Source organism: Camelus bactrianus, chromosome 16, assembly GCF_048773025.1.
Source record: "Camelus bactrianus isolate YW-2024 breed Bactrian camel chromosome 16, ASM4877302v1, whole genome shotgun sequence".
In the NCBI taxonomy this organism is placed as follows: domain Eukaryota; kingdom Metazoa; phylum Chordata; class Mammalia; order Artiodactyla; family Camelidae; genus Camelus; species Camelus bactrianus.
Genome location: NC_133554.1, coordinates 34,199,468 through 34,227,116, shown reverse-complemented (window position 1 = coordinate 34,227,116; position 27,649 = coordinate 34,199,468). Strand labels below are relative to the sequence as shown.

At 39.1% G+C, this 27,649-nt stretch overlaps 1 protein-coding gene across 2 annotated transcripts; it reads left to right on the top strand.

The window, feature by feature from the left end:
• The first annotated feature begins 121 nt into the window (after positions 1-121).
• KAT7 (lysine acetyltransferase 7) lies at positions 122-27,649 on the top strand. 2 transcript variants are annotated; one of them, XM_010949221.3, is made up of 15 exons: positions 122-311; positions 2,829-2,976; positions 5,094-5,270; positions 6,398-6,637; positions 9,930-10,012; positions 12,962-13,051; positions 14,516-14,614; positions 16,948-17,058; positions 18,681-18,872; positions 21,672-21,761; positions 21,987-22,127; positions 23,219-23,312; positions 25,585-25,731; positions 26,318-26,424; positions 27,065-27,649. In XM_010949221.3, the coding sequence occupies exons 1-15, from the start codon at positions 297-299 to the stop codon at positions 27,164-27,166; spliced, it is 1,836 nt and encodes a 611-aa protein (XP_010947523.1). In that variant the 5' UTR covers positions 122-296; the 3' UTR covers positions 27,167-27,649. The 2 variants fall into 2 exon arrangements, with proteins under 2 accessions (XP_010947523.1, XP_010947531.1); XM_010949229.3 differs by lacking the exon at positions 12,962-13,051.

Genomic DNA, 27,649 nt, shown 5'->3' with positions numbered 1-27,649 from the left:
TTCTGCCCAACTCCAAAATGGCGTTCACTGCCCTCATCAGAGGAGGGAACCTCCCAGCACCCTCTCTGGCCCATAACGTCAGGTGACGCGAGCCCCAGCCGGAAGTGGAGGAAAAAGCGCCTCAGCCCGCGGCGCCTGCGCAGAAGGCTCTAGACGCTGTGAAGCAGGAGGCACTTGGGATCGTCCGCAGGATTGGGACTGCTACAGAGGCCGCCACGGAGCCCGCCGGAGCCACCGTTCCTACTGCTGCTGCCGCCGCTGCCCGAATCGGAACCGTCGGGCCGCAGCCGCCGGCAATGCCGCGAAGGAAGGTGAGAGGAACGGCACAGGAGGGATGGCGGGTTTCTAACGACAGTCGATTGAGCAACGTGACGCAGTTGGCCACGCCTCATAGTGGTCGGGTTCCAACTTCTCGCTCCCCCAAACCTAGCTCAGCAACCCTCTCCTCTGTCCATACCCAACAGAAAAATGTGGGCCCGACCCTGGCCTCGGCCTATGCTTGCAACTATTCCCGCCCTCTGCTTGCCTGGCTCGGAGGCGTTCTTCTCGTTAATTGGCCGCTGAAACGTCTGGGAGCATATTGATTGGCTGGTGACACCGCCCATTTGGGCTCAACGGTCACCTCCCCGCGTGTGGGGGCGGTGTCTGGGCCCGGCCCTACCGCTCGCCGACTGGCTGTAGAGAACGATCCCTCTTCTCTTGATTGGCTAGGCTTGGAAGTCTGTCCTGTGGGGGCGCGGTTTAGCGGGGCTGCGATTGGGTGGCACGAATCCCCGCCCTACCGTCTGGTGATGCTGATAGGAGAAGAGGCGGGGTTTTGGAGCACCCTTCCTTTCCCGGAGGGGGACACAACAAAGCAGAAGACTGGGTGATGGAGAACCAGCGCCCACTCCCGAGGGATCCTACTCTGGCTTGTTGCATCCAAGCTGTTATTTTTCCTTTACTAGCTTAGTTGGTCAGCGCCTCGAAAATGCAGTTTGTAAAAATTAGAAACTTTTTAGAATTAGATAGGACTTAATGATATCACCTAGAGACACCTATAGTCCTCTTCTCAGCTTAACGGACAGGCCAAATGGAGTGCCCTGAATTAAGCAATGGCAGAGCCAGGACTACAGAACAAATCTAATTCAGTTAAACAAATGTTTATTGACTGCTTGCTACATGCTGGTTGCTGGGGATTCTGAAATTAATTAGACATGATCCCTAGCTTAAGGAAATCTGAGTCTAATGAGAACAGACATAAATAACTGTACAAGAATCTAGTAAGTTCTCTACTTGGCAGTACATATACAAAGCTTAATGAGAGGGAAGTGAGAGAGCGGTTAAACCTGCTCTGGAGTAAGATGGCAAGTAGATTGGTGAAAGCCAGAAAGAAGGGCTGAGTTCCAGGGTCAAGCCAGGAGGGGATGGTCAGAGATGATCAGGGATTCAGATAGTTGCGTAATTGGACTAGAGCACCTTTAAGATCCCATTTCATCCTGTCAATTCTCTGTGACTCTCTCTGGGGCCTCCACTCATTATCTAGACAAATTACCCTTGAAATATTTGAAAAGCTGGGTGATATTCTTGCTCGTTTCTGCAGAAATCTTTCTCTTCACAGAGGCTTTCAAATGTTTACACTTTTTAATGTCGTATAAAATGACCTATTGGTAGGCGGTATTTACATGAAGGCTCACCAGAATCAGGAATAGTACTGGTGCCTTGGAATAGGTCCACAGTCCCCGTACTGCAATTCCCAAATACAGAGAACTCTGGAAAATGTATGTTTTTTAGTAACTTATTTGGTAGCAAACCCAGTCCTAAACTGTCCTGAGGATACTTAAAGTTATTGTGTGTCTCCTTTAGTATGACATATATTTTGCTGAAGAAAGAGTGTTATTTGCGGGATATATACAAAGTATTCCCTTTCCAAAAAATCTAAGAAATTATGAATTCTAAACACAACTGGTCCTAAGGGTTTTGAATAAAGAGTAGGGGACTTGTAGTTTGAAGTTTTGGATTTTTTTTTTAAACAAATACATTTCTCTTTGTGGTTTAGTAAAGGGTATAGTGTTAATGCTCAATTGATGAAAGTTATTTTTATGGCTACTCATACCTCAGGAGGCTAATAATTGAAGGTGATTTTTTAAAATCTGTTTTGCATACTTACGAGTCTTCGTTTGCAAGCTGCCCTGCCCTGCCCCCCTTTTCTTTTAATAGAAGTACTGGGGATTGAACCCAGGACCTCGTGCATGCTAAGCATGCCCTCTACCACTGAACTATATAACCTCCCCTCTTTTTAATGTACTTTTGGCGTTCATGTGGAGAAATGTCAAAGGTAGATAACATAAGAAAGAGGAATTTTACTCTTTTCCTTCTTAAGTTCTTTTGGGATCAGAGTTGTGGACCATAGTATTTTGAATTAGTGTGTGATTTTTAAAAACGTAATAGCTGTTCATGGAGACTTTGAACAAAAACTACTCTGAAGTTAAGTGGGGTCCAGCACTAACACTTTTCTCATTACCTTGGATTTTCTATAAGTGCATGGTTATGTCAACCAGACTATTTTGAGTAGAATACTTCCCCATTTGTGGTACTTACTGACCTTCAAATAGTCTTGTTTCAGAATTAATGATAATAAATAAGAATTAATTCTCTTTCTTCATTTACTTAATAAAGGTACATTATTTGTAGGTTGTTCCATTTAAACGCTCTAAATAAAGGGAAGTTGGCTGTGGAATCCTTTCTTACGTTTGAACTTGGTGTTTTCAGCATCATAGTTCATTTTATTTCCAGTGTTAATTAAAGTAAATGTTTCTGTGCTAATGTCTGGATCTATGGTGTTACAGAGGAATGCAGGCAGTAGTTCAGATGGAACCGAAGATTCCGATTTCTCTACAGATCTTGAGCACACAGACAGTTCAGAGAGTGATGGCACATCCCGGCGATCTGCCCGAGTCACCCGCTCCTCAGCCCGGCTAAGCCAGAGTTCCCAAGGTAAAAGGCAGTATCCTTCCTGACTGCACCTCACAGCTGACTGATCATCACATTATTGTGCTAGTCATTGTGGAAACTGGTCCCTTGATTTGATGTTGTTGACAGACTGGTAAAATGTAGAGTAAATGACTGCAGAAGTATCAGGTCTTTAACCATGGTTCTGTTTGGGGTGCTGTCCAATTTGTAGACCCAAAAGAACTGTGTCTGGTATAATCAATGTGTGACAGATGTCTGTCTTGAGTCATTTAATTTTTTATAGATTACAGTCTCCCTGTCAGTAAAATGAGAATATTATCTTTTTACTTTTTGTTAGAATGGTGTAGGGACTTAAAATAGTCTCTTGAACTTATTGGAGAAGGCCCAATACTTGTAAAAACATGTTTAATTCTGTAATATAGTCAGATAGACAGTTAATAAATATAAATAGTTGACCCAGCTATCAATTGTAGTGCAGTTAACCATCTGAGCTAAGATTTGGAGGGTACTCCTGACCCTTCTGGCTCTACTCTGGGATTCCCTGGGGAAGAAAGAAAGTTGTAATTAATACAGAAAGCCGATGATCAATGGATGATAATAAGTTAAGGGAGAAAAATAGAATACACTTTGAGCACTTAAATAGTGCGGATTTACTTACTGCTGTTATGAACATGTTGCAAAATGAGAGAAAAACACTTTTTTTTTTTAAGCAAGAAAGTGGAAACATTCTCTCTCAGCAACTGTTCCTAACTTTATTTTTGAATTTAACATTTCGGCTGAAGTATAGATATTGTTCCTTGATTTCTCCACTTTTAAGTTTTTCATTTTGTTGCACAATGGGAATATTGATAAATGGCTACTGTAATTCAGGTACTGTGCTGTGTCCTGGAATACCATGATAGAGAAATCATAGTTCCTGCCCCCAAGGAGCTCGCCGTGCAGTGCAAGATGTGAACTGATATGATAGTGCACTGTGGTAAGGGCTCTGAGAAGCTTGCGTAGAGTATTGTGGAAACCTTAAAGGATCTAGTAGGAATTTACAAGTTGAAACATGGCAAAGTGTTGTTACAGGCAGAGGGTACAGTATATGCAAAGGAACAGGCATTGTATTCTTAGAACGTGTAATTAACCATGCCTTGGACACCTGAAGGTTGTAAATATTGAAAACAACTAGGAATTACATGATCTCTAGACTTCCTTCATGACCACTGAGTTGCACGGCTCCTGGGAAACCATTCACAATGTGCTCTGTGTAAGTGACCTTCTCTAAAGCAAAATGTAGACTACATTGTAAATGGAGCCCCCTGGAGATACACAAACTGAAAACCTAGCTGTGTGCTAACTTTTACACAAGAGTTTGAAAATTTCAGTTTTCTTCTGTGAAGAAGCTATAAGATTTACACATTAGGTTATTTTGTGTTGTTTAAAATATGCTTTAATTTTAGCTTTGAATTTCTTTTATTCCTTTTTTAAGTGTCATCAGATTAGAATTGTAAAAAAGGCTGCTAGGTGCTTCAGAATAGATTTCTCCATCCAAAAGAATTTTAAAGGTTGTATTCTTTCCTTACCGTTTATGAATCTAATATTTTGCATCAGGGTATCAGAGAGGGTAATCAGGGAGGAAAAAAGACATCCTTAAACAAAGGAAGTATTTGTATCTTGTTGTATGTTTAATAGTAGAATATCTTTTCTGGTGGGTTAGAGTAAGGGAAGAAAGAGAATGTAGCTAATACTTATGAAGCACTAGACTTAAGGATCTAGGGAATCACATTAAGTGTATTATATGAATTATCTCATTTATTTCTCACAACAAACGTATAAGGAATGTGCTACTAGTATTTTCCCTTCTTTATAGATCAGAAAACAGGCTTGGAGAGATTAACTTGCCCAAGATGCCATAGCTGGTTAGTACGATGAAGTGGAATTGAATCACATTCAGTCTTGATTCCAGGGCCTAAATTATTAATTCTATGCTATATTGCTTATATTCAACTCAGTAAAATGGATGTTTTAAGGATTTGTTGGATTTTGTGAAATACTAAGAGGAGGGCCTATATGCTAATAAATCACACTGATGAGAAATAAAACAGATTTCCTTCTTTTTTCTTTAATTGTTTTATTATTCTAAAAATCGGGATCAGATTCCAGCCCCGTTCGGAATTTGCAGTCTTTTGGCACGGAGGAGCCTGCTTATTCTACCAGGAGAGTGACCCGTAGTCAGCAGCAGCCTGCCCCCGTGACTCCGAAAAAATATCCCCTTCGGCAGACTCGCTCATCTGGCTCAGAAACTGAGCAAGTGGTTGACTTTTCAGATAGAGGTGAGTGGGTATGGTATGACTTGGACCCATTATAGAGAGGTCTAGTCAGTTTCCTCCTAAGGGAGACTTGGAGCCACTGCAGATAGATGCCTCATACGGATAAAGTTCAGCTCGGTGAATGATGTCTGTCTGATTCCTTTCTTAGGTCTTGCTGAGGGCAGTTTGGTAGTTTAGTTTTCTTGAGGTCCACAGTAGCTAGAGTATATTAGATCAGACTTGCAGTAGGCAGAAGGGCCCGGAATCCTCTTCCCCACAGATGCAGAAAGCTCATACCAGATTTTCTTACAACCATGCTTATTATTAGTCCATTTGTCTCTGAATTTCTGAGGTGGAATGACCGTCAGTAACACCGAGTGGTAAGCTACTGAGGTTGTGATTCACCAGCCCAAAGCAGAGGCCTTAGAGTGAAGGCTGTAGACTGGTGAGCTTCTAGCTTGCCAACATGGCCAGTTGGTTTGCTTGCACAGTATTTACTTTTTAAAAGAAGTTTTGTTACCAATACTTGAAAATAGAGATTTCATATAAAAATCTGAGTTACTAGTTTCTTTTAAGAAATGGAAAGCTCTAGGAACATTAGGCAGCCATTCACCCACAATAATAATTGGCTGGCGCTGAATAGTAGTTATCCTCTGACAGGGACAGTCAGCTCTCTGGCCTTGCTCAGCCCTGGTGGGCATTTGGTTTGCCATCACCGATTTAGAATTAGTCAAGTCCATTCACACTCTTACACCAGGTCTGTTCAGTGTCATCCAGAAAGAACCATTTTCACTTGTCTTCCATCTTGTGTATTTCCTGCAAGGAGAGCGGGATGATAATGTGTTTTAAAAATTTATTTCCAACCATTGTGGATTACCCATGATTTGGGGCTTAGGAGAAACATAAATAAGTGAAATGTATTCATTAACCCCAAATTTAATTTTAGTCAGAATTTAAACTTGGCACAAGAGGAATGATGTTATTAGTTTCTCTTCATTTTCCATTTAGCTTTGTGGCAGATAACTGGCTAAAATTTACTGGTTAAATTATAGGAAGAGGATCTTGAGTAGCCCATAAACTCTTCTGAATATAATAAACCTTATAAGAAAATAAACCCTATTCATGAGTTCCACCAATTTTGTTTACTTTAGAAACTAAAAATACAGCCGATCACGATGAGTCTCCACCTCGAACGCCAACTGGAAATGCCCCTTCTTCTGAGTCGGATATAGACATCTCCAGCCCCAATGTGTCTCACGATGAGAGCATTGCCAAGGATGTGTCCCTGAAGGACTCAGGCAGTGATCTCTCTCACCGCCCCAAGCGCCGTCGCTTCCATGAGAGCTATAATTTCAACATGAAGTGTCCTACACCAGGCTGTAACTCTCTGGGTAAGTGTGCCCCAGCTTCATGACACCCCATGTTCCATGGTTCTCTCTCCCTCTGGAATTAAGATCACCCAGAAACGTTTAGTGTTCTGTTGCGACCTGGCTTCTTAGGCTCTTCAGTGATCACTGCTCAGAATATCAATGAATTGCCTGCTTGAATAAAAAGCATTTCTGCTTCTTGGTCTATTGTCCATGGCATATTTGGTTACAAGGAAATCAGCTCTGAAGCACCATTCAGTTTATTGAGAAGGGTTACCTGGTGAAAAATTCTCTCATTTTTCCAGCAAAAATAAAACAGAAGACCAGTTATCTCTAAATATCTCATTGTATGGAGCATCGGCCAAGCTTACTGAGGACTAACAGCATAAGCTGGTGGTGAATAGTGGTTGTATGGCCATAGCTATTAAGGAAATAAGAAAAACAGTTTGTTTTTTTTTTTTTTTTTGGTCAAGAGACAACCTTAAGAGTACAGATGAGACCCTGGCCTTTTGCGACTTCAGTGGTTTTAGATCTTGCGGCTTTGTGTTTGATAAGTATAAACTAGATAAGTATTCTCAGATAAATGAATGTTTCATTCATTTATGTTTATTCATTTTTTTAATGGCTAACTTTTCCCACTTACTGAGGGATTCTTGTAATGATTTAAACCTTATTGTGTGCCTTAAATGAGCTTAGGTACACATGTTGGGTGCATGTTTGTCTGAAGTTGGAAGGTGCTGATTGGAATATAAAGGGCCTTTCTATCTAGAAATTTAGCCTTTGAATGTGGCCACCAGTTTCAGAAAAAAGGTAGAATAGAGTACATTGCTGCTTTGCAGAACACCAATACATTTTCCCTAGTATTTTATTTATTTGGATCCTTTACTGAGTTTAGGAGCGGTTTCTCAGGTAATTTCAACCCATCAAAATGCATAAATAAAGCAAACGTTCCCCCCAACGCCATACCAGTTGTTACTCAAGATACTTGTTTTAGGCCTAAATCAATTTCCTTGGGATAAATAATGAAAAACAAAGAATAGACAATATCACATAGACATTTAGGATAAGAGAGAGCTAATATACTTGAAGAGGGTAAGGTGATCTCCTTGCCACAGGCAAGAGAAGGAGCTTTCCTCAGCTCTGCTAGTCACTATCCCTGCATCCTTCAGTTGTTACTTTTATGTACTGTGTTGCATGTTTAACCAGTTTGAGGAATAGTACTTAGAGGCCAATAGGCCCAGGGGCAGATAGACCAGAATGGGGAGGAGGAGATGAGGTTACAGTTGGGGCCTGATTATTTGCTGTTTATGCCCAGGTCTTGGCACCCTTAATGTGGTAGACCAGAGGGTAAATAGAAATCTGTTGCATCACAGGAAAGTTTTTTTTGACTTTTGGTTTTAATGTTCTGGCATAGTTTGAAAAGTATGAATGAACCTAAGGTTCCAAAATTATTCTTGATCCCGTTCTACTCTTTGTCTTATGCGGAACAATCTTTTTTTTTTTTTTTTTTTGGTAATTTTGGTATGAAAGTCTTATGTGCTTGTGAAAAATTGAAACCCTATAGGAGGTCTTGAGTGCTAAATAAAAGTTCTCCTTCACTCATATCCCCCAAACCATGCCCCAGATATAAAACTACTATTGGTAGTTGTTATGAATGCTTCTAGTAAGTTCCTATACTTATATAAGAAGACATGTGTATGTACATATATTTCTTTTTTGTTGTTACTTATAAAAAAGAAAATATACAATTGTTGGTTTGACATCTTAGATATCTTACCATTATTAGCACTCAGAGGTCCATCTGTTTAAAGGATATAGAGAATTCCATTATATTGATAGTTCAGAAATTACTTAAATTGCCCCCTATTTATTGACATTTAGATTGTTTCTCATTTGTAGCTACTCTGAACAATACTGTAATGAATAGCCTTATATGTATGTGTTTTTGTGTCTTTCTAGAAAATTGGTTGGATAAATTCATAGCAGTCGAATTGCTAGCTCAACAGAACAACTATCATTTTTAAACTTTAAATTTAGACACATTAGATTTGTTTTAGTTTACGTATTATAAAATAAGATGTAACTTGAATAATTTGCTCTGAAGTTATAGGTACATAATATCTGAAAGTTTTGCTATAACAGTGACACTTTACATTTGGTACATAGTGTTTGATCAGTGAGGGTAGTTTTTTGTGTCTAAGATAAATATGTGTATCTCTAAGATTACATTTTTAATAATAGAATCCTGGAGAAATTGCGTCCTGCGTATCATATATTAATTCCCCTCTCTTCCAATACTTGGACTGTTTTAAAGCTTACGTGATAAATCTTGTATAATTTTTAAATCCCTTTTAAAGTCCCCTTTATCCCAAATCAAATGTTTCTTTTTCCATGAAAGAAAAAGATTTTTGTAGATTTGCAATTTAGCTTTGCTAATTTATCTTTTTATCTCATCAGCATTGTCTCACCATCCCTCTTGATCTTAGTGTTTTATAAAATCTTTTGACTGAAGAGACCTATAAAAAGGATTTTTGGTTCCCTGCGTATTTTCACAAACCACATGAAAAATAGAAAAATGAAGAGATACCCCTTTAGATAAAATGAGCTTTCTGTGTTGTTACTCCTAACATTTTCCTCTCTTAAGAGGGCCTTGTGAGAACTGCCTGTTTAAAAATTTGATTATCTGTTTTATAAATAGATAATAAAATAGAAGTTTGATTATAGAAGAACAATCTTTAAACAAAATCGGCCACTCCTCCAAAAAAGAAAAAAAAAAAAAAAGAATGTATTCAGTTTGGCCCCAAATTATCAAAGTATGTTTCCTTATATGATAGAAAAGTCCATTTCCTTCTCCATTTTTCATAAGTTTCTTTTGATTATTGGAAAAAGTTCAATTCAGATTGGATAATGGGTAATAGAAAGGAAAGTACGCTTATTGTACATATGACTTGATCAATTTAATATAGGAAAGATAAATTCCACCAAAAGAAAATGTTCTTGCTTATAATTTTGTGTTTTTTAAATAAACTTATGGGTTTATGACATTTTGGAATTTGAGAAATACATCGTTAGGGAAGAAGGGACTACATTTGTATTGAAGATATGCGAGTATGTTCAGAGATTGCCAAATCCAACCTGGTGAGAGAAGAGAGTTTCTTGTGGGTGCAGTATGACCCTAACAGTGCTTATCTTTGATGTGATGTGATTACCTGTGATCATATACTTGGTAAAAATGATACAGCAAAAAAAAGATCTATTTTAGGGGGAAGTATTACTGTCTTTCATCTTGAGATTAAGTTTTGTCCTCCTGTAACAGGACACCTTACAGGAAAGCACGAGAGACATTTCTCCATCTCAGGATGCCCGCTCTATCATAACCTCTCTGCTGATGAGTGCAAGGTAATTGTATTCTCACTTATCAACATATACTTATTGAGTGCTTACCATTTGCCAGGCACTTTGCTAAACAGTGGGGACACGGTGTGAACAGAATGGGCAAGGTCCTTTTTCTTCTTACTTGGAGGAAACATGATAAGAAACAACTGTTTTTAAAAATAAATTAAACGGTCAAATAAAAGATTATTGTATATATTGAGTTAAGAGAAATTCATAAAGAGATTATCTATGGAATATTTAGAACTTCACCCTCTAAGTGCATTGATATTTTCCATTGAAAGTTATCTTCAAAGATTGCTAGGGACCTTTTCCAGTAACGAATAACTTACGTAAATATGTGGCTTCAATGTTTATGCATTAGATTCCCTTCTTATAAATCTTTAAAGACACTTGGCTTTTAAAAAGTTTTTCATAATTCTTTTTCTCTTTCTCTGGCTATTTCAATGGAATACTTTTCCTTTTTGTTACTCTCAATCACACTGACTCTTGGCTAATTCTTACTTCACATTCTTGAAAAATACAGTTCTAAATAATTTTTGGCATTTTGAAATAATGGATTTAGAAGTGAAATCTAAGATCCTATTTTGTATGTTTCTGTATGGGTTGTTGCAACCAAGGAGGAACCAAAATACTCATTATGGGGAAGCAAGAGTTGAAATTGTTATTCATAAAATGGATTGCTTGGGTAGTATTTGGACAGGTTATCCAAGTGGTTAAACTGAAGTATTAATTGTTGTTTCTGTGGTTGTTACTTTGCTAACAAGGCCAGGGTAACAGGTTTATTCCTGTCAGTTCCAGTTTCCTCCTAAGAAAAATTGGATTCCACAACTAACATTAATTCTCCCGTTTCAGAAATTTGTTCTCTTATTTACAAGTAGACTATAGGGTGGAAAATTTCTTTATGTGTTGTGTGTAGTCTTCCAGCAAAGTAGTATCCTTCCAATGCCTATGTGGGCTTTAAGGTTGAGGACACTTACTCTTACTTCTCTCATTCCAAATCTCTTGCATGAGCAAGGCAGTTTCTTCTGCTCTGTATAAAAGTGGTAGGTCATCCCATTATCTTCCCATTAGTGTGAGACCAGATCAAAGCAGGAACAGTTCTTCCAACATCTGCATCAGAATCTGACAAAGTAGTAGGTGATTCTTTCTCTGAAAATAACTGTGACCTCTGTTTTTTGAGGGTTGTCCTTTACCACTTGTCTCTAAATATAACAATCTGATACTGTGGATGCTTTTACATGAAAGTCTTTTACATATAAGGTACAACTTTTTAAATTGTTGGCTTGCAGCAGTATGAACATGTTACCTTAAGCATTTATTTTCAAAGAAGAAAAAATTTTTTCAGTTTGAGGAAGAAAATTCTGAAAAAAGGAATGCATTTCCTGAGTTTTTCCTCTTTTGTGCTCTCTTCTTTACAAGTGGAATCAGGCTCAGCATAATCCATCTTTACTACTGGATCATGTGCTTGGAGGATCAAGAAAATTTCCGAAAGATACACATTTTTATGTCATTTAGAATCCTAAATGGAAAGATTAAACTAATTCCTCACATTAAAAGCTCCAAGATTTTTCAGTTACTTGCATATACAGAATTACTCTGAGTTTCCCAGTAAATGATTGCAATTAGTGATGTCACCATTTTTGTTTAATCGTAGAATTCTGTGACTGCATGTGCTGAACACTGTTCCAGGTATCTAAGGATTCTCTCTGAATGAGACAAAAGATTGCATTCAGTGAGCTACTTTCTCATGGGGAGAGGCAAAAATGAATATGTAAATTTAATAAGTAAGAATTTTGTTTAGTGATAAATGCTGTGAGGAACAAAAAGACTCAAGAGAGAGTGACCGTTTTGCGGGTGATGGTGCGGCACTGCTATTGCTCGGGTTGTTAAGAAAGACATCTTATCTGAGTCATGGATCCTCAGTAGAAGGGTGAGCAGGCACACCGGCTGTGAGGTGGGCATAAATGGTTGGGTTTGAAGGACGGAAAGTAGGCCGGTGTGGCTGGAATGTAATGGAAAAGGAAGAAGCAGAATCCAGATCATAAAGGACCTGTTGTTCTGATGGCAGTGAAGCATTCAGAGGCATGGTATAATTTAATAAATACTTTTTAAAATCACAGCTTGCTAGTATGTGGAGAATGGACTGGAGGGGGCAAGAGTTGCCACAGGGTGGACTAGCTGGAAGGCTGCTCTGAAGTTCAGGCCGTAGATGATGGCCTGGACTAGTGTTGTATCAGTGGAGATAGTAAGAATTGGATGGATTTAGGATATGTTTTGGAGGGGAGTGGCGTGATAGACTAGCTGGCGAATTTGATGTGAGGTGTGAGAAAGAGGAGAATCAAGGATTCTCAGGTTTTTGACTTGATCAGTTGTTTAAAAATAGTTGCTGTTTATTGCCATAGGGGAGATTTGAGGCAGAGCCTATTGTGGGTCAGTCACTCTGTTCTGACCATGTTGCGTTTTAGTGTTGTTGTTAGAGAGGGAGTTGGATATGAGTCCTCACTTCCCAGAAGATGAAACTGAGACTCGGAGAGCTAACGTGATTTGTCCAAGGTCATAACTGCAGTTAAGTTTACCTGTAGACTTGACCTGACCCCAAGTATCTAACCTTTTCTTTGTACTTCTTTACTCTGTTTTTGCACTTCCTCACACTGTTTCTTAACCATTGTATAGTGGAAAGAGTACAGAGGCTCAGAGTCATCAGACTTAAAATCTTATCTTGACCACCATTTAGCTGTAATTATTTCACTTCTGATTCTCAGTTAATGGGTAGGAAAACAGAATGTGAAGCTTGCCGTATCTATTTCTTATAGAGATTGTGACAATAAATGTGAAGACCCTTTGAAAGTGAAAATACAATGTAAATCCAAGGGATTACTGTTGTGTTCTTATGCCTTAAGTAAACATAGTCTTAGAAGCAGGTGGATTTATTGACATTGTTGATGGTTGCAGGTGAGAGCACAGAGCCGGGATAAGCAGATAGAAGAAAGGATGCTGTCCCACAGGCAAGATGACAACAACAGGCATGCAACCAGGCACCAGGTACGGGCCTTGTTAAAGCTCTGGCCGATCATAGTTTGAGAGCCAAGTCTCTTGGATCCCCTCTGCCCCATAATGGTCTTTAGGTATATCCATGCCTCTTATATCGTGTGGTATGGTCTGACTGAATAACTGGTCTTCAGTCTTAAACCTAGAAATCATACTTGTTTTCCAAATAGGAAATTTTCAAGAAACAAAACTTCTAACTCATAAATGAAGGAATCATGCTATCTACAATAATAATAATAATAATAGATAATAGGTAATCTTGATTATTTGAAAGTTTATACTTGCTGCTCTATTTCTTCATCTTGCATCCACTTTTGAACACATTGTAATTTACATTCAAGCCCCTCCACTCAGCTGGCGTGTTTCCAACGTCACCAGTGACTTTTCCTTAGCATTTAACACTTGATTATGTCATTTTTCATCTACTTCTCTTTTCCCTTGGATTCCAAGATGCTGCTTTGCCCTAATCTTTCTGCCTCTCTAAACATTCATGCCAGTTAATTACACTTAATTCCTTGTCCCCGTCTGAATACCTTTGGTCTTTTCTCTTGCTGTTTTTCTGCCTACAACTCTATAGCTATACGAAGAACAGATTGTGTTTATCTTTCAAGGCCTTGTGTAACTCTCAGCTGTTGTAGGAATTCTTCCTAAATCTTCTACCATTAATGAATTTCTTCCTCATGTATTCCTGTTTGTAATGTTCTCAGAATGTTAGTTTAGAATTTGTCAAATATTATATATACATAGCTCATCATATGGATGTCTGTTTTTGTGGTTAGATTATAAGTGGATAGCAGAGGAGGCACGGTGATGAGGGAGAAGTTTGACTTTGGAGCCAAACAGATCTGGATTTGAATACTGCGATTCTCTTACTCTAGCTGTGTGGTCTTGGGCAGGTCAGCTAACCTCCCTAAACTTTATTTCCTTGTTAATGAAAAGGAATGAATAATACCTACCTGGCAGGGTGGTCAGCTAAATTATGCATGTAAAATACCTGTCCCCAGTGCTTGGCTGGTAATAAGCACTCTGTAAGTGGTAGCTACACTTTTCTTTGTTGTCTGTCTTTGGTTCTGTTCTTACTCACTTCAAAATTTTTTATTCATTTTTGTATCAGTACTTGGAAAACAGTAAACATTCAGTAAATGCTTATTGAACTGAACTGATCTTTATTTTATTCCTGTTGCTTCCATCCTTAACTTATATTCTGTTTAGATTAATATTAAAATAAATACATTTTCTGAATGCATATTAACTGACAAGGTTGTGGTCTAGGTGATGAGGGAACCCCATGTGGAATTTTTTAAATTACCATAGTATTCACAGGGTGGCTGTAGCACATCTGGCATTCCCTGCCCCCATCTCCCCTCCTTTTTAGTGTGTCTTACTTTCCTTTAGAAAAGTTAATTACATAATGAGTTTTCAAGATAGCTTCTCAATTTTCTTCCTTTTTCTTTTTAGGCACCAACAGAGAGGCAGTTGCGATATAAGGAAAAGGTTGCTGAACTCAGGAAGAAGAGAAATTCTGGGCTGAGCAAAGAACAGAAAGAGAAATATATGGTGAGAAAAAGTTAAATATTTAATTAGCATGAACTCTTGCTATCATTTGATTCCTTTTAGTCACTAAGTTTCTGCTTTTCACATTTGCCATTCAGTATCCTCTGTAAGTAAATAGACTCCCCTCTGGCAGTTAGAATTCACTACATATAATTCCCCATTAAGAATGGAACTGGGAGAGTCTTGAAAAACAAAAAACTGTTAGAATTTAGATGGAAAAAAAATTCAGTCCTCAAATTTTTAAACCTCACTTTAGGTTTAAAGGGTTAAATTTACCTGCTTGAAAAAATATCATGATATTGGAGATGTCCATGTAAGGAAAAATAGTCAAGTACAGCTTTTAATTCTGTGTTTTAATTTACATATCATGAACTGATTTCCTTGTTTCATTAAAAATTCTTTAAAAAAATTTTTGCATAATTTACCTCCCCCCTCCAAGAAAAAATTAAAATAAATAAATAGAATTTTAAAAAATTTGCATGAAATTTAATTTTTAAGTAAAGATTTATTATAAATTATATTCATAAGTATTTACTATTGAAAATACCAAAAATATAGAGAAGAAAAATTCCAATAGAAATCACCCTCCAAGAGATAAACCACTGTTAACATTTTGGCATCTTTTTCTGGTACATATTTTTATTTTTCATGGAGTTGGAATCTTTGCTTATTTAGTCATTAGAATAGATTATTAAAAGTATGGTTCGTGAATACTTAAGACAGCATGTTTTCAGTAAGACTGTGACAAACTTATGTATTTGCTTTTGTGGTAGTCATCACTGTCTTAAAAATGATAAACTTATAAATAAATGGAGATGGACCAGTGTGAGACGTTTGGAGGTTGTGGGGTGTTTGTAGCCAAACACCTACTGCAGACTTGTTGGGTTGAGGGTGGGGGTGGGGGGCTCTAGAAGTGTGCTGTAGGGTTGAAGCATGTATACTTCTGCTCTGTCTTGTTTAGTGTTTTTATCTACAAATCAGGTAGAGGGTAATAATAAGATAATACTATTATATTGAGTGCTTATGTGCTCGGTAGCCGCTCTGGTCATGTTGCTTACATAATTTTTGTAACAAAAATGGATGGCATTTCAACTATTTTATAGATAGGAAACTGAGATTTAGAGAGGTAATTTTCCCAGAACCATACAGGTAGAAAGAATGTCTGAAGTAAAAACTCCTGAAATTTACCTTACAAACAACTGCTCCCCAGTATTTCAGGCTAGGTGATTTAGACTGAACCTTCCTGGTAAAAACGCTGAATAGGATTTTTTAAAGCTTTAAAAAAAAAAAGTTTCGTGAAGCTGGAGGAAATAATACTTAGAGCCCAAGTCTAATGAATGAGCTCAAGCTCAAAGAAGATATTCATCAGCTGGGCCCAGATTAACCAGAAGAAGTTTTAGTGCGGATAAAGGTGCTGGTGAATGGTTTCTTCATATGCTAATACGTATGTGAAGTCTACAGTGTTCATTCTGGGATGAGCCATCCACTTCTCTTAACAACCATTATCTTCTATTCTCTGGGTAGGAGGTGGAGCCTAGGATGCAGGGGGAAGGGCTAGAATCAAAGGTTTAAAAGGGACGTTTCCCCTGTAGAATTTCTTTTCTGTGAAAGGACACTAGTGTAGTGACTGCCATGGTAAGATCTGATACTTAAAACTGAATTATTTTTACACTTCTAATTTTCTATGATTATTCCCTCTTTTGTTCTTGCTTAATATTTAGTTAAACATTTCTCAAAGAGGCTAGCCTTTTTTTCCTGTGCACTTGGGGCTGGAGTTTTAAAGGGGGAGCATTACAGTGCCTTTGACAGACTGTGTATAATGGCAGGTGCAGGAATTCAAGCGAAAGAGTTTACAAAAGACTGCTTAGTCCAACTTCCCCTTCCTACCTGCAGATTTTACTTTCAGTACAAAATCTTAGACTCAAAGGCTTAGGGATTCTGGGTTTTATTAGGTTGTGTTTTTAAGTGTGTTTTTAGTAGATCTCAGGATTCTAGGAATTGGTAGTGCCTTTGGGTTTGTATATTTTATTCATTTGTCCTGTCACAAGGAAGAAATTGAGGCATAGAGTTCTGAAGAATGAAACTCCCTTTTGGAGAGGTTGTGAGAGCATTTTCTTTCCAGATTCACTAGGGTGGGTAGTGGGTGTCTTCTGGAATTATCTTGTCTGATAAATAATATGTATTGTGCTCAATCCTAGTGCCTAATAATACCTGGCAAATAGTAGGCACTAAATAATAGCTTATGGTTATTCTTGGCCCTCTAGTTGGCATCCATTGAAATGAAATAGATTAAGTTCTTAGAAGCAGAGAGTATGACGCTCTGGTTATTTTCCTAGGAACACAGGCAGACCTATGGGAATACTCGGGAACCTCTCTTGGAAAACCTGACTAGCGAGTATGACTTGGATCTTTTCCGGAGAGCACAAGCTCGGGCTTCAGAGGATTTGGTGAGTATTAAAACCTCCAAGCTGAGGACCACTTGTGAGGGGCACTTGGAACTGCCAAGAAAATGATTAAGCAGTTAGTTTGATGGGGATTAAATGTACCTTGCTGCTTGGCTCTTTCCCCTCCCCCCAGCTATCCTCCTTTGAAACTGTCTTCCATCCCATTCATATTTAAAATTAATTACCTCTCCTCCCTTCCCTGATCCCTTAAAGTTTTCTCTCCCCATCTCAACTCCTGGAAGGACCTGTTTGGTGGAGGTGGTTAGCTGGATAAAACAGTTGGTGCCCCTAAGACTCAGCTGGGAAATTCACAATTCCGAGAACATCTGGACTGGAAGATACGCCTCTCTGTTCTCTTAACCTAAACAGAAACTCCCCTCTGCAGGGTTGTCTCAGTCCTTCATTACAGCTATAAAAGGAACCGTGGGGAATAATGGAAAAGGTTGTTGTCAGATATTTTAGAATTATTGTTTGACACAGCCAAGCTTTATCTATGTACATTAAGATGGTTTTCCCTTCTGTTTTTTATTTACAGTTAGTTAGTATTTAGTTTTGCTACACTACACACTACGCAGAATTTTCTGCTGCTTCGTTTTAAGAAAATTGTGATTGAGTGTACCTCTGATTTAGTGAATATAATGTGTTCAGGGAAACTTAGTTTGTAAAGTGAATCTTACCTTCCTTTGTAAAAAGAAAAATTATATCAATACTTTATTTGAAAATTCTCAAATAGACTTGTTGAAAGTTTTATAGAGAGTGGGGATTGATAGCTGCCCATGGCTGGGCTAGGCTGCTACTGCGGGTTTTCTCTGTCTTATCCTGGAACAGAGAGCATTTCATAGGCCAGCTTTTCACAACTCTCCACCTGGTTATGCTTCAGAATTATTTCCAAAGTCAGCTCATTGCTACTGAGTGGGGACAGGTATCCAAAAATATTTTCTACTTTAAGTTTCCAGAATTAAAGCATCATACATGTTTCAGAATTTTTTTTTTTTTTTTTTTGGTAGGGGTATGTAACTAGGTTTATTCTTAGAGGCGGTTCTGGGGATTAACCCAGAACCTCAGGCAAGCTAAGCATGCTCTCTACCACTTAAGTTATACCCACCCCGAGAAATATTTTTTTAAGGACCCGATTTGAGGGTGACCTTGCTGGGTGTATGTTACAACAATCCACACAGCTTTATAAAGGCTCCTACAGATACATAAAGCACATTCTAGAGGATCTTTTGTTTAGTTTTAGAATGTTTTGTAAAGGTGTAGGGAGTTTGTATTTGTGGTAGATCGCCTTTTATCATTCAGTTTGGTTCAGGCTGATAAAAAATAAAATTTTACCAAGGATTTGTTGTGATGTTCAAGAGAGGAGGCCCAGAGTATGGTAGGGAGCAGAGAAAAGCCACTCTCTTGTTGAGATCTGTGCTCTAGGCAGCGTACACAGTACGTTTTCTATGAGCCTTCCTGGTTACTCATGCCCCTGTAAGACCTCTTCAATGTAAGTTTCTCATGAGTTAAAAGCCAAACCTGATTTTTTTCCCCCCATAGCCTAGTATGTTGGCCTGCACACAGCTTACAGCAACAAAGATGATCAATTCTAATCGTCCTTTGATTTGACTTATTCTCTACAATAGGAAAAGTTAAGGCTGCAAGGTCAAATCACAGAGGGGAGCAACATGATTAAGACAATTGCTTTTGGTCGCTATGAGCTTGATACTTGGTACCATTCTCCCTATCCTGAAGAATATGCACGACTGGGGCGTCTCTACATGTGTGAATTCTGTTTAAAATATATGAAGAGCCAAACAATACTCCGCCGGCACATGGTAAGTTGTCTGGGATCCATGAGCATGGTCACGATAAGCTACAGGATCTCAAGATTCTGACATGTATGTAAGTATCTCTCAGTGATCCACAGAAGTGGGATGAAGGCATAGAAAGTTGAAGGGCGGGTTTACATAGCCTGTGGCAAGGCTGGTGCTGGGTGGCCCTTAACCACATCCTGTCATACTTATCTCCCTGTCTTTCTTTCTTGGTGCCTGCTCTTCTCTAGTTCTTCCTTGGGATATGGGTTACCTTTGCCTGCAGTTTCTCTGTGTCTCAAGCCAGATGAAAATAAATGGTCTTCATTAGCTAGAATTCATTAGACAGAGCTGGGACAGGATGACTCACCTTTCTATACATAGCAATAAATGTGTGTTGAGTGAACACTTATTTAGGGGAGACAGATTATGAAATTAACAGAATGGGTCCTTGGGTCAGCCTTTTCCTTGAGTTGCTTGATGCTTTTGGTTTCTGAGCAGTCTTCCTGTTAAAATAGGAATAAAGATTTGAACCTGATTTTATTGTTTACTAGATACGCTTACTAGGTATTTTGCAGCTTTAAGCCATTTTTCTTTCCCTGGTTGTGGAATGAGGTCTTAAAGAAAATTTCTGCCATGGAGCAGGGATGGGGAAGTCTTGTCGGGGGACAAGTCTGTCAGACAAGGAAAGCTTTCTTTTTTCTTGTTCCCATAGTCACAGTGTAGTTGTGGCTCTGAGGCCTTTTTGGGTCTCTTTTTGCTTCCCCTTCCGTCTTTATTTCCCAGATTTCCACACGCTGAGTATCTACATCACAGTCCTATGATTTCTCTCATAATACTCTTCTCCCCAGTTTGGTGATAACTGCTCTTTTGTCTTCCTGACTCGAATATGTGGTCTGTAATGCTGTGGCCCAGACTGCCACTGTGAACTAAGTCCTCTAGACTCCACACGACACTCACACTAGACTAGATGGGGAGGAATGCTGGAGGGGGGGTGGGTGACGGGTGGGGACTGGTCTCCCTGATCGTGGAGGTAAACTAAAATACAGTTTGCTTTGTGAAAGACTGGTATTTTTATTGATGTGACCTGCTTACCATTTATGCCCTTTTTCTTCATTTTTGTTTTTGTTTATTTATTGGCACTAACCAACAAAGTAGCCAAAAGATAAGAAATAGTACTAGTAGGGAGAGAAAACAAAGGTCTAGATTAATCTGTGGATCAAGTAAACAAACATTATGAATATTTGAGGCTCTCTACAATTGTTCTGTGAGTTACAAAAATTGAATTTCAGGAAATAAAAACCTGTTAATGCATACCTCTTGAGATTCCTGTTGCTTTAGGCATACTCACAGAAATGGGCTTTCTTTGGCCATTTGGTCAACAGTTTGGCTTCTGTTTCTAAACAAATAATAGTTGTTAGTTTGCTTATTGTTGGAAAGAGCCAGCATGAGTAGAGGGGTGGAGATACGAACAAACTAACTATAGGTGAAGCTTTCTTGAAGCAGTCCCAATTAGTGAATATTTGGATTTAAGTGTGACAAATTGGGGCATGACATAAAGAGTAAAATAATGCCATTTACAGCAACCTGGATGGATCTGGAGATCACCAATTCTAAGTGAAGTAAGCCAGAAAGAGAAAGAAATACACCATGTGATATCACTTATATGTGGAATCTAAAAAAGAGACGCAAATGAACTTATTTACGAAACGGAAACAGACTCAAAGATACAAAACAAACTTATGGTTACCAGAGGGGAAAGGGGATGGGAAGGGCTAAATTGGGAGTTCAAGATTTGCAGATACTAACTACTATATATAAAATAGATAAATTTATACTGTGTAGACAGGGAACTGTATTTAATGTCTTGTAGTAATCTATAATAAAAAAAAATATGAAAAGGAGTATATGTTTGTGTTTGTATGACTGAAACATGCTGTACACCAGAAATTGACACATTGTAAACTTCAATTAAAAAAATTGTAAACTTCAGTGAAAAAAAAAAAACACAAATTGAGGCATGATCCTTGAGTTGACCAAAAAGAGTCACAATAAAATTTAATAGAAAATGCTCTATAAACATACTTTTAAAGTGATACTTTAAAACGTATTTACACGAAACCTTTCAGGAAGTCACGTATTTACAGCAAGGAGTTCCCGGCTGCATTAAATCCATTGGCAGTTGAGGGTGAGAAAAGGGGTGACTTGTGCCCCCTTGTGGCCAAGTTCCCCCCACCCAGCTTCCTGCTACTAAACCAGGCTGCCTTGCCTTTTTTTTTTCCTAAGCCACAGAAGGCCTTGCTCCTATTTCTTTATAGTATAACAAAGGAAACCCTTGGAGAAAGGGCATGGTTTTTATCACTGGGCCTTTTTTTCTAATCTGAAAAAAAGAAGACCGTAATGGTTTAGGTGGTAACGAGAAGTTATTGGTAAAGGTGAGAGTACCTTTACTTAGCAACTCTAAGCTGCTGGAAATAAGCTGCTTAAGAATTTCCTGTTGGCACAAGACATTGTATAATAAGCTAAGGGTATTTTTTATTTGTCTTGCTTTTACATAGTAGATGATTTTAATCTCTTGAGTTGGAACAGTGCCAGAATATAATCCAGAAAACTTGTTCCAAACTGCTATGAAAATACCATAAATACATTGCAGTGACTTTAGAAGCCTTTATTTGGTTCACTGGGGAAAAAAAAATCTGTTTTTCTGTACATTGAGCTGTCCATCTCAGCTAACCAGATTCGACCCATGATTCATTTTCGCCTTTGAGCAGCGGTCCTACAGGGAAGATTTGTTTCCCTGATGTGGATTCCATTCTCTTGCAGGCCAAGTGTGTGTGGAAACACCCACCCGGCGATGAGATATATCGCAAAGGTTCAATCTCTGTGTTTGAAGTGGATGGCAAGAAAAACAAGGTAAAGTGGTGACATCAGAAAAAGGGGTGGGAGTGTTGTACATTCACAGGTTTCAGAAGCAATTTGTTTTATATCTGTCTCACCTTGTAAAGAAGATAGAACTCTTCTATTGGCCAAAATATACCATTTCTGCCTCATTAACAATAATGGTATGCTCTTTAGGCCTTTATCTGAGAAGTTTAAGAATCACTGACCCACGCTTAAACTCTGTTTCTCTGCTTCCAGATCTACTGCCAAAACCTGTGCCTGTTGGCCAAGCTTTTTCTGGACCACAAGACATTATATTATGATGTGGAACCCTTCCTGTTCTATGTTATGACTGAAGCAGACAACACTGGTTGTCACCTGATTGGATATTTTTCCAAGGTCAGCAGGATGTGGAGATTAAGAAGCTGATGACCAGAGCAGGGTGATTGATGTTGGCACATGGGGACTCAAATCACTGACAGAAAGAGGCAGTTCCCTGGGCAGTGGTGACAGCCCTTCCTTTAAAGGGCAGTAGGGGGTTGAGGGGAGAAAGCCACATATCAAAGATTATTTAATGAAAATGTGCAGTTCTTTATTAAAAGCTGGTTTACTCATTCTGGACTTGTGGGTTGAAGCTGTCTATTAATTACTGGCCAGGGCCCTGCCTGCTAACCCACAGTCCCATGTCTTGTCGTCAGGCCAGCTCTCCTGGCTTTGCTCTTCTCTATGTTACTAGCTTCAAACCAGGAATATATTCCTTTTGCCTGTTTTTTAAGCTGGACTCCTTCAGTCATAATGCTACTGTGCCTTCAAAGACTCAAGGCCAGATTTTGCATATGATTTTTTTTTACTATAACAACTGTTTAGAAGTATAATTCACATGCCATACAATTCACTCATTTAGTGGTTTTTAGTTGAGTCACAGAGTTGTGCAACCACTGTACAGTTGCCACAATCAATTTTTGTTAACCCCAATAAGAAACCCCATACCCATAAGTAGTCATTCCCCATTTCCACTCAATCCGTCCCATTCCTACTGTCTCTAGAAGTTTGCCTGTTGTGGATATTTCACGTAAATGAAATTGTATGATATGTGATTTAACTGAGTTTTCACCCCCTTGCAGAATGGGGGCTTACTTTTTGGATTCCTCTCTTCTCCAGTCGGCAGCCCGTTTTCGAAATACTGTTTTTAGAGATGGGTGCCCTAGGCTGACTCAGCATTCTAAACCTTCTTGCCTTGTTCTGTGACTAAAGAAACAGAGTCAACCCTCTTCAAATGAGACTGGAGGTCCCAGAGCTAGGGAAACCCTGGGATTCACGGCTTTGGCCATCGTAAAGGGTGTGGGTGAAACAACTGTGAGCCTGACAGCCACTTCCCAGGCCTAGTTGGCATATATTTTATAAGAATCCTTATTTTGTATGTGTGGGACTGCTGACACCTTTGGTTCCGTATTCTCATGACCTGCTTATCTGTTTGCTCTTGATTTTAGGAAAAGAATTCATTCCTCAACTACAATGTGTCCTGTATCCTTACCATGCCTCAGTACATGAGACAGGGCTATGGCAAGATGCTCATTGATTTCAGTAAGTGAAACAGCAGAGTCATAAGCTCCACAAGCAGGGACCACGTGAATATTGTCATTTGTCTTTTTGTCCTACGATCTCTGCAGTTCCTGGCATGTAGTGGGAGTACACTGGTATTAAGTGAATGAGTAAGTGGAGAAAACCTGATTGTCACTTGGCCTGATCATCAGTTGAACATGCGAATGAATACAGGACCCTGAGTTGGTACCTAACAGTGGGAGATATGGAGGATAGTGAAGTAAGCTCTTCAGGGTTATCCCAGTTTAAGATTTATGAACAGCACATAGATGTGTAAGGCTTCGAATTTGTTCCTGGGTGTTAGGAATTTTAGTCTTGTAAGGAATTGTCTGGAGGCGATCCGGATACCTGATAGAGGCTTTGGGTCTCATTAATCTTGGAATCTGTATTTGGGGATTTACCTCCTTAACTAAAGTTTATCTGCAACCCCCAAATCAACGAACGTGAGCAAGGCAGTAAAAAAAGGTCACTACACATTCCCAGATGAGGTTAAGCAAGACTCCTTGTTTTGGCCCTCTTTGTTTAAGCAGGTATCCTCTTCAGTCTGTTAGTGCCATGTTCTTATTTTTGTGCTTTTTGTTGCTATTTTAAATGGCCCCTAAGCGTTGAGCTAAAGTGCTGTCGACGAAGGCTATGATGTGCCTTACAGAGGAAATAGGTGTTTTGGCCAGCTGTCATTCAGGCGTAGGTTATTGTGCTGTTGGCTGTCAATTCAGTGTTAATGAATCAACAACAGTGTGGAAACAGACTCACAGACATGGTGAACAATATTACGGTTACTGGGGGAAAGAGGAGTGGGAAGGGATACATTTGGGAGTTTGAGACTTGCAAATGTTAACCACTATATGTAAAAAATAGATAAAAAAATGTGTTCTATATAGCACATGGAACTATATTCAATATGTTGTAATAACCTTTAATGAAAAAGAATATGAAAACGAATATATATATATATTTAAAAAATTTTTAAAAACCCACAACAATGTATATTAAATAGGTGTTTTTAAACACATAAAACGTGGTTATGTATTGATGGGTGAAGAAAGTGTGAGAGGCTCACAGGAATCTGACCCTCTATTTTCCCTAGAAGCAATAGTTCAGTGTTCGCTAATCCAGTGTTCTCTGTGACTTTGTATAACATAACTTCTGTAAATAATGAGGTTCAACTGTATTTTATTTCACGTTCATTATAATATGACATAGTTTCATCAGAATTAGAGTTCTTAGAATTAGCTTTCCAAACCTTTCTATTTAAGCCACCTGGGAAGAGATGAATCAGTAAATGGCATAATCCGCTGAGGGGTGGAGGGCATTGTATATCTTTGGATAGGTAATACCTCTTTTATAAATTGAACTTTGTGGAAACTTTCAGACGTACACAAAAGTAGCATAATAGTATAATCAACCCCTTGTGATGATTACCATTTTATAGCCAATCTTGTTTACCTATACTCCCACCCTCAATTATTTTACTGTCTCTAAAAGAACAAAGTCCATTACCTAAAAAAAATCCTTAATATAAATTATAGTTTCAGATTTTCCTGATTTTGTGATTTTGTTCTTTTTTTTTTTTCAAACTATTTTTACTCAAATCCAGATAGAACTGATACTGGGATTGATAGATGAAGCTTGTAAATCAGTTTTAATCTAAAAGTTCCTGCTCCATCGCTCTTTTTTTTTTTTTTTTTTTTTTTTTCCTTTTTCTTTTTCTTTGCTATATGTTTGTTGAAGAAAGCAGGTTGGTTATCCAGTAGCATTTCCCAGAATATGAATTTTGCTGACTGCATCCCATTGTGTTGAAAGTTAATGTTTAGATGTTAAAACTAGAGACTTTGTAAGGTTTAGGTCATGTCACCTCCCCCACCCCCTCAAATATTTCATAGGTGGTACTGAAATAATCCATTCTTAAAAGTTCAAAATTTTGAAAAAGATTAAAAGCTGTATAGTGAAATGGCTTCCCATCTCTGTTCCCATCTACCCTGTTCTTAACACAGAGTAACAGGTAACCATTGAAAAGTTCCTTGTGAAGCCTTCCAGAGTTTTTAATGTCTATTATAAGTAAATGCAGGTATGCATTCTCCCCCTTTTGTTTACACAAAGGCAGCCTACTAGACAGTAGCCACATAGTGTTGCATTAAATGACTGGACCCTAACTGATAGTGCAAAGCAGATTCTACTGCTTAAATCTTTTTCTATGTTGGTACATTGTTCTTTGCTCATAAGATGAGATACAGTGTCTCTGTTTCCCTGGCAGGTTACTTGCTTTCCAAAGTGGAAGAAAAAGTTGGCTCCCCAGAACGTCCACTCTCAGATCTAGGGCTCATAAGCTATCGCAGTTACTGGAAAGAAGTGCTTCTTCGTTACCTGCATAATTTCCAAGGCAAAGAGATTTCTATCAAAGGTTGGTTTTTGACTCTTAGAGAATGGTTGTTACCCAAGATGTTTGCTGAATATTCTGACTCCTCTTGGCCCTGTTCATGCTTTGTAACCTGCAAAGATAATGCCCCATTCTGTGTTTCCTCCGAATGTGAGAGTGGCCCGCTGAATATGGGCCCCTCACTAAAGGTACCTAAGGATTCCAGAGCAGTTGGCCCTTGGGACTGGTTATATGATTTGGTTTCTCAAGTCTCAGGTTGCTAACACTTTAATTCTCAACAAAAGTCAAGAAAGAAGAAAAACTTCAAGTCTTTTGGCACACACAGGGACTTCTAACATCCCTGTATATTTATGCAAGGGTGGAAGAATTTAGTTTGGTCTGTCTTTGACCTGATTTCTGTAGGGGCCAAAGTAGGTTTTTGCTGTCTTCTGTAGCTGTTTGAACCAGTCAAGTGATTGCTTTGTAAACTTTTTCTGAACAGGTTGGATTGAGTAGTGAAGATTCCAAACATTTGGAGTCCTCTAGATTTCCTTCAAGGGAAAGGGGGCCTTGGTAGGGGGTGGTGGGGGTCTGCATTTTGGCCAAGTTCTCAGTAGCTCTTCTGTTTCAGAAATTAGCCAGGAGACAGCTGTGAATCCCGTGGACATTGTCAGCACTCTGCAAGCCCTTCAGATGCTCAAGTACTGGAAAGGAAAACACCTCGTTTTGAAGAGACAGGTAAAGTTTCTGTCAGCCTCTTGCTCGTTGCTGAATATCCTGTGGGGCCTCCACACCTTAACGGTAACCTTCCCTTAAAGGAGCCTGACCACCTGTACCTTTTCCATGGTCTCGTTAGGCTTGTCTCCTGCCTTATCCTTATCAGAAGCTTTGGTCAGCTCCTGTCTTACATTCGGACGACAGAAGGGTACGCAGCGCCAGCTAAGCGGCTTTATGTTGCACAGCTGTCCTTCTGTGCTGATTCTGGGTGATTTTCTTAGATCGGAGGAGACCGCCCATCTGTGCAGGGGTATCTTCGTAAACTCCAGGGCTTGCGGGAGCGGTTTTAAATTCTTTTCACAAATGCCATCTCAACTCATGCCGACTTGAAATGTTTTAAATTTTAAGTTGACTCATAACATATAATAGGGGAAGATGAATAATGGTTTTCTGGTCTGACTGAGAGCCTCGTAGGAAGAAACGGATTAGGTAGGAAAGCATTATGTAAATCAAAAGACAGTTTTTTTAACACCTGTTTCACACCTTAGTGTATTATGAAACCTTTGTTGATTTCTTCTTTGCCTACAGTCATTTAGGAACCCACATATAAAGATACTTCGGTTGAATTTATATAATAATTTTTCCCATTGTTCTCCCTCAGGACCTGATTGATGAGTGGATAGCCAAAGAGGCCAAAAGATCCAACTCCAATAAAACCATGGATCCAAGCTGTTTAAAATGGACCCCTCCCAAGGGCACTTAAAGTGACCTGTTACTCTGAGCCAGCGAACCCCAGCAGTAGGAATCCGTACCCTAGGGATCTGTCTGTCATTTCTGTTGCTCTTGTGATTGGCAAGTACAGTATCCTTTGGGAAGGCCATCCCCCTCAGGACTGTCCTGGCTCCGACCTTCATGTACACTGCAGACGCTGGTTCTGAGGAACTGTTCTTTCGGCCTCAGTGAGGTTGCCTGGATGGGATCGCTGTTAGACTTGAGTGCAGATCCCTCGTAGCACTGACCCAAGGTGTTCTGTTTTGGTACTGTACCTGTCCAGTCACTGGTTCTCTCCTCATGTCCTCTGGCCCCATGAGGTTGTGTTGTGTCTTCTAAACTTTGTAATATTGCTTCTTGCCGCCTGGTCACCAGACCACCAAATAACGGTTGCCACCACCAGGACCTTTCCATTTATTCCTTACATGTGTTTTTGGAGGGGCAGGGGAGAGGTAACAAACACTTCTGAGTGTGT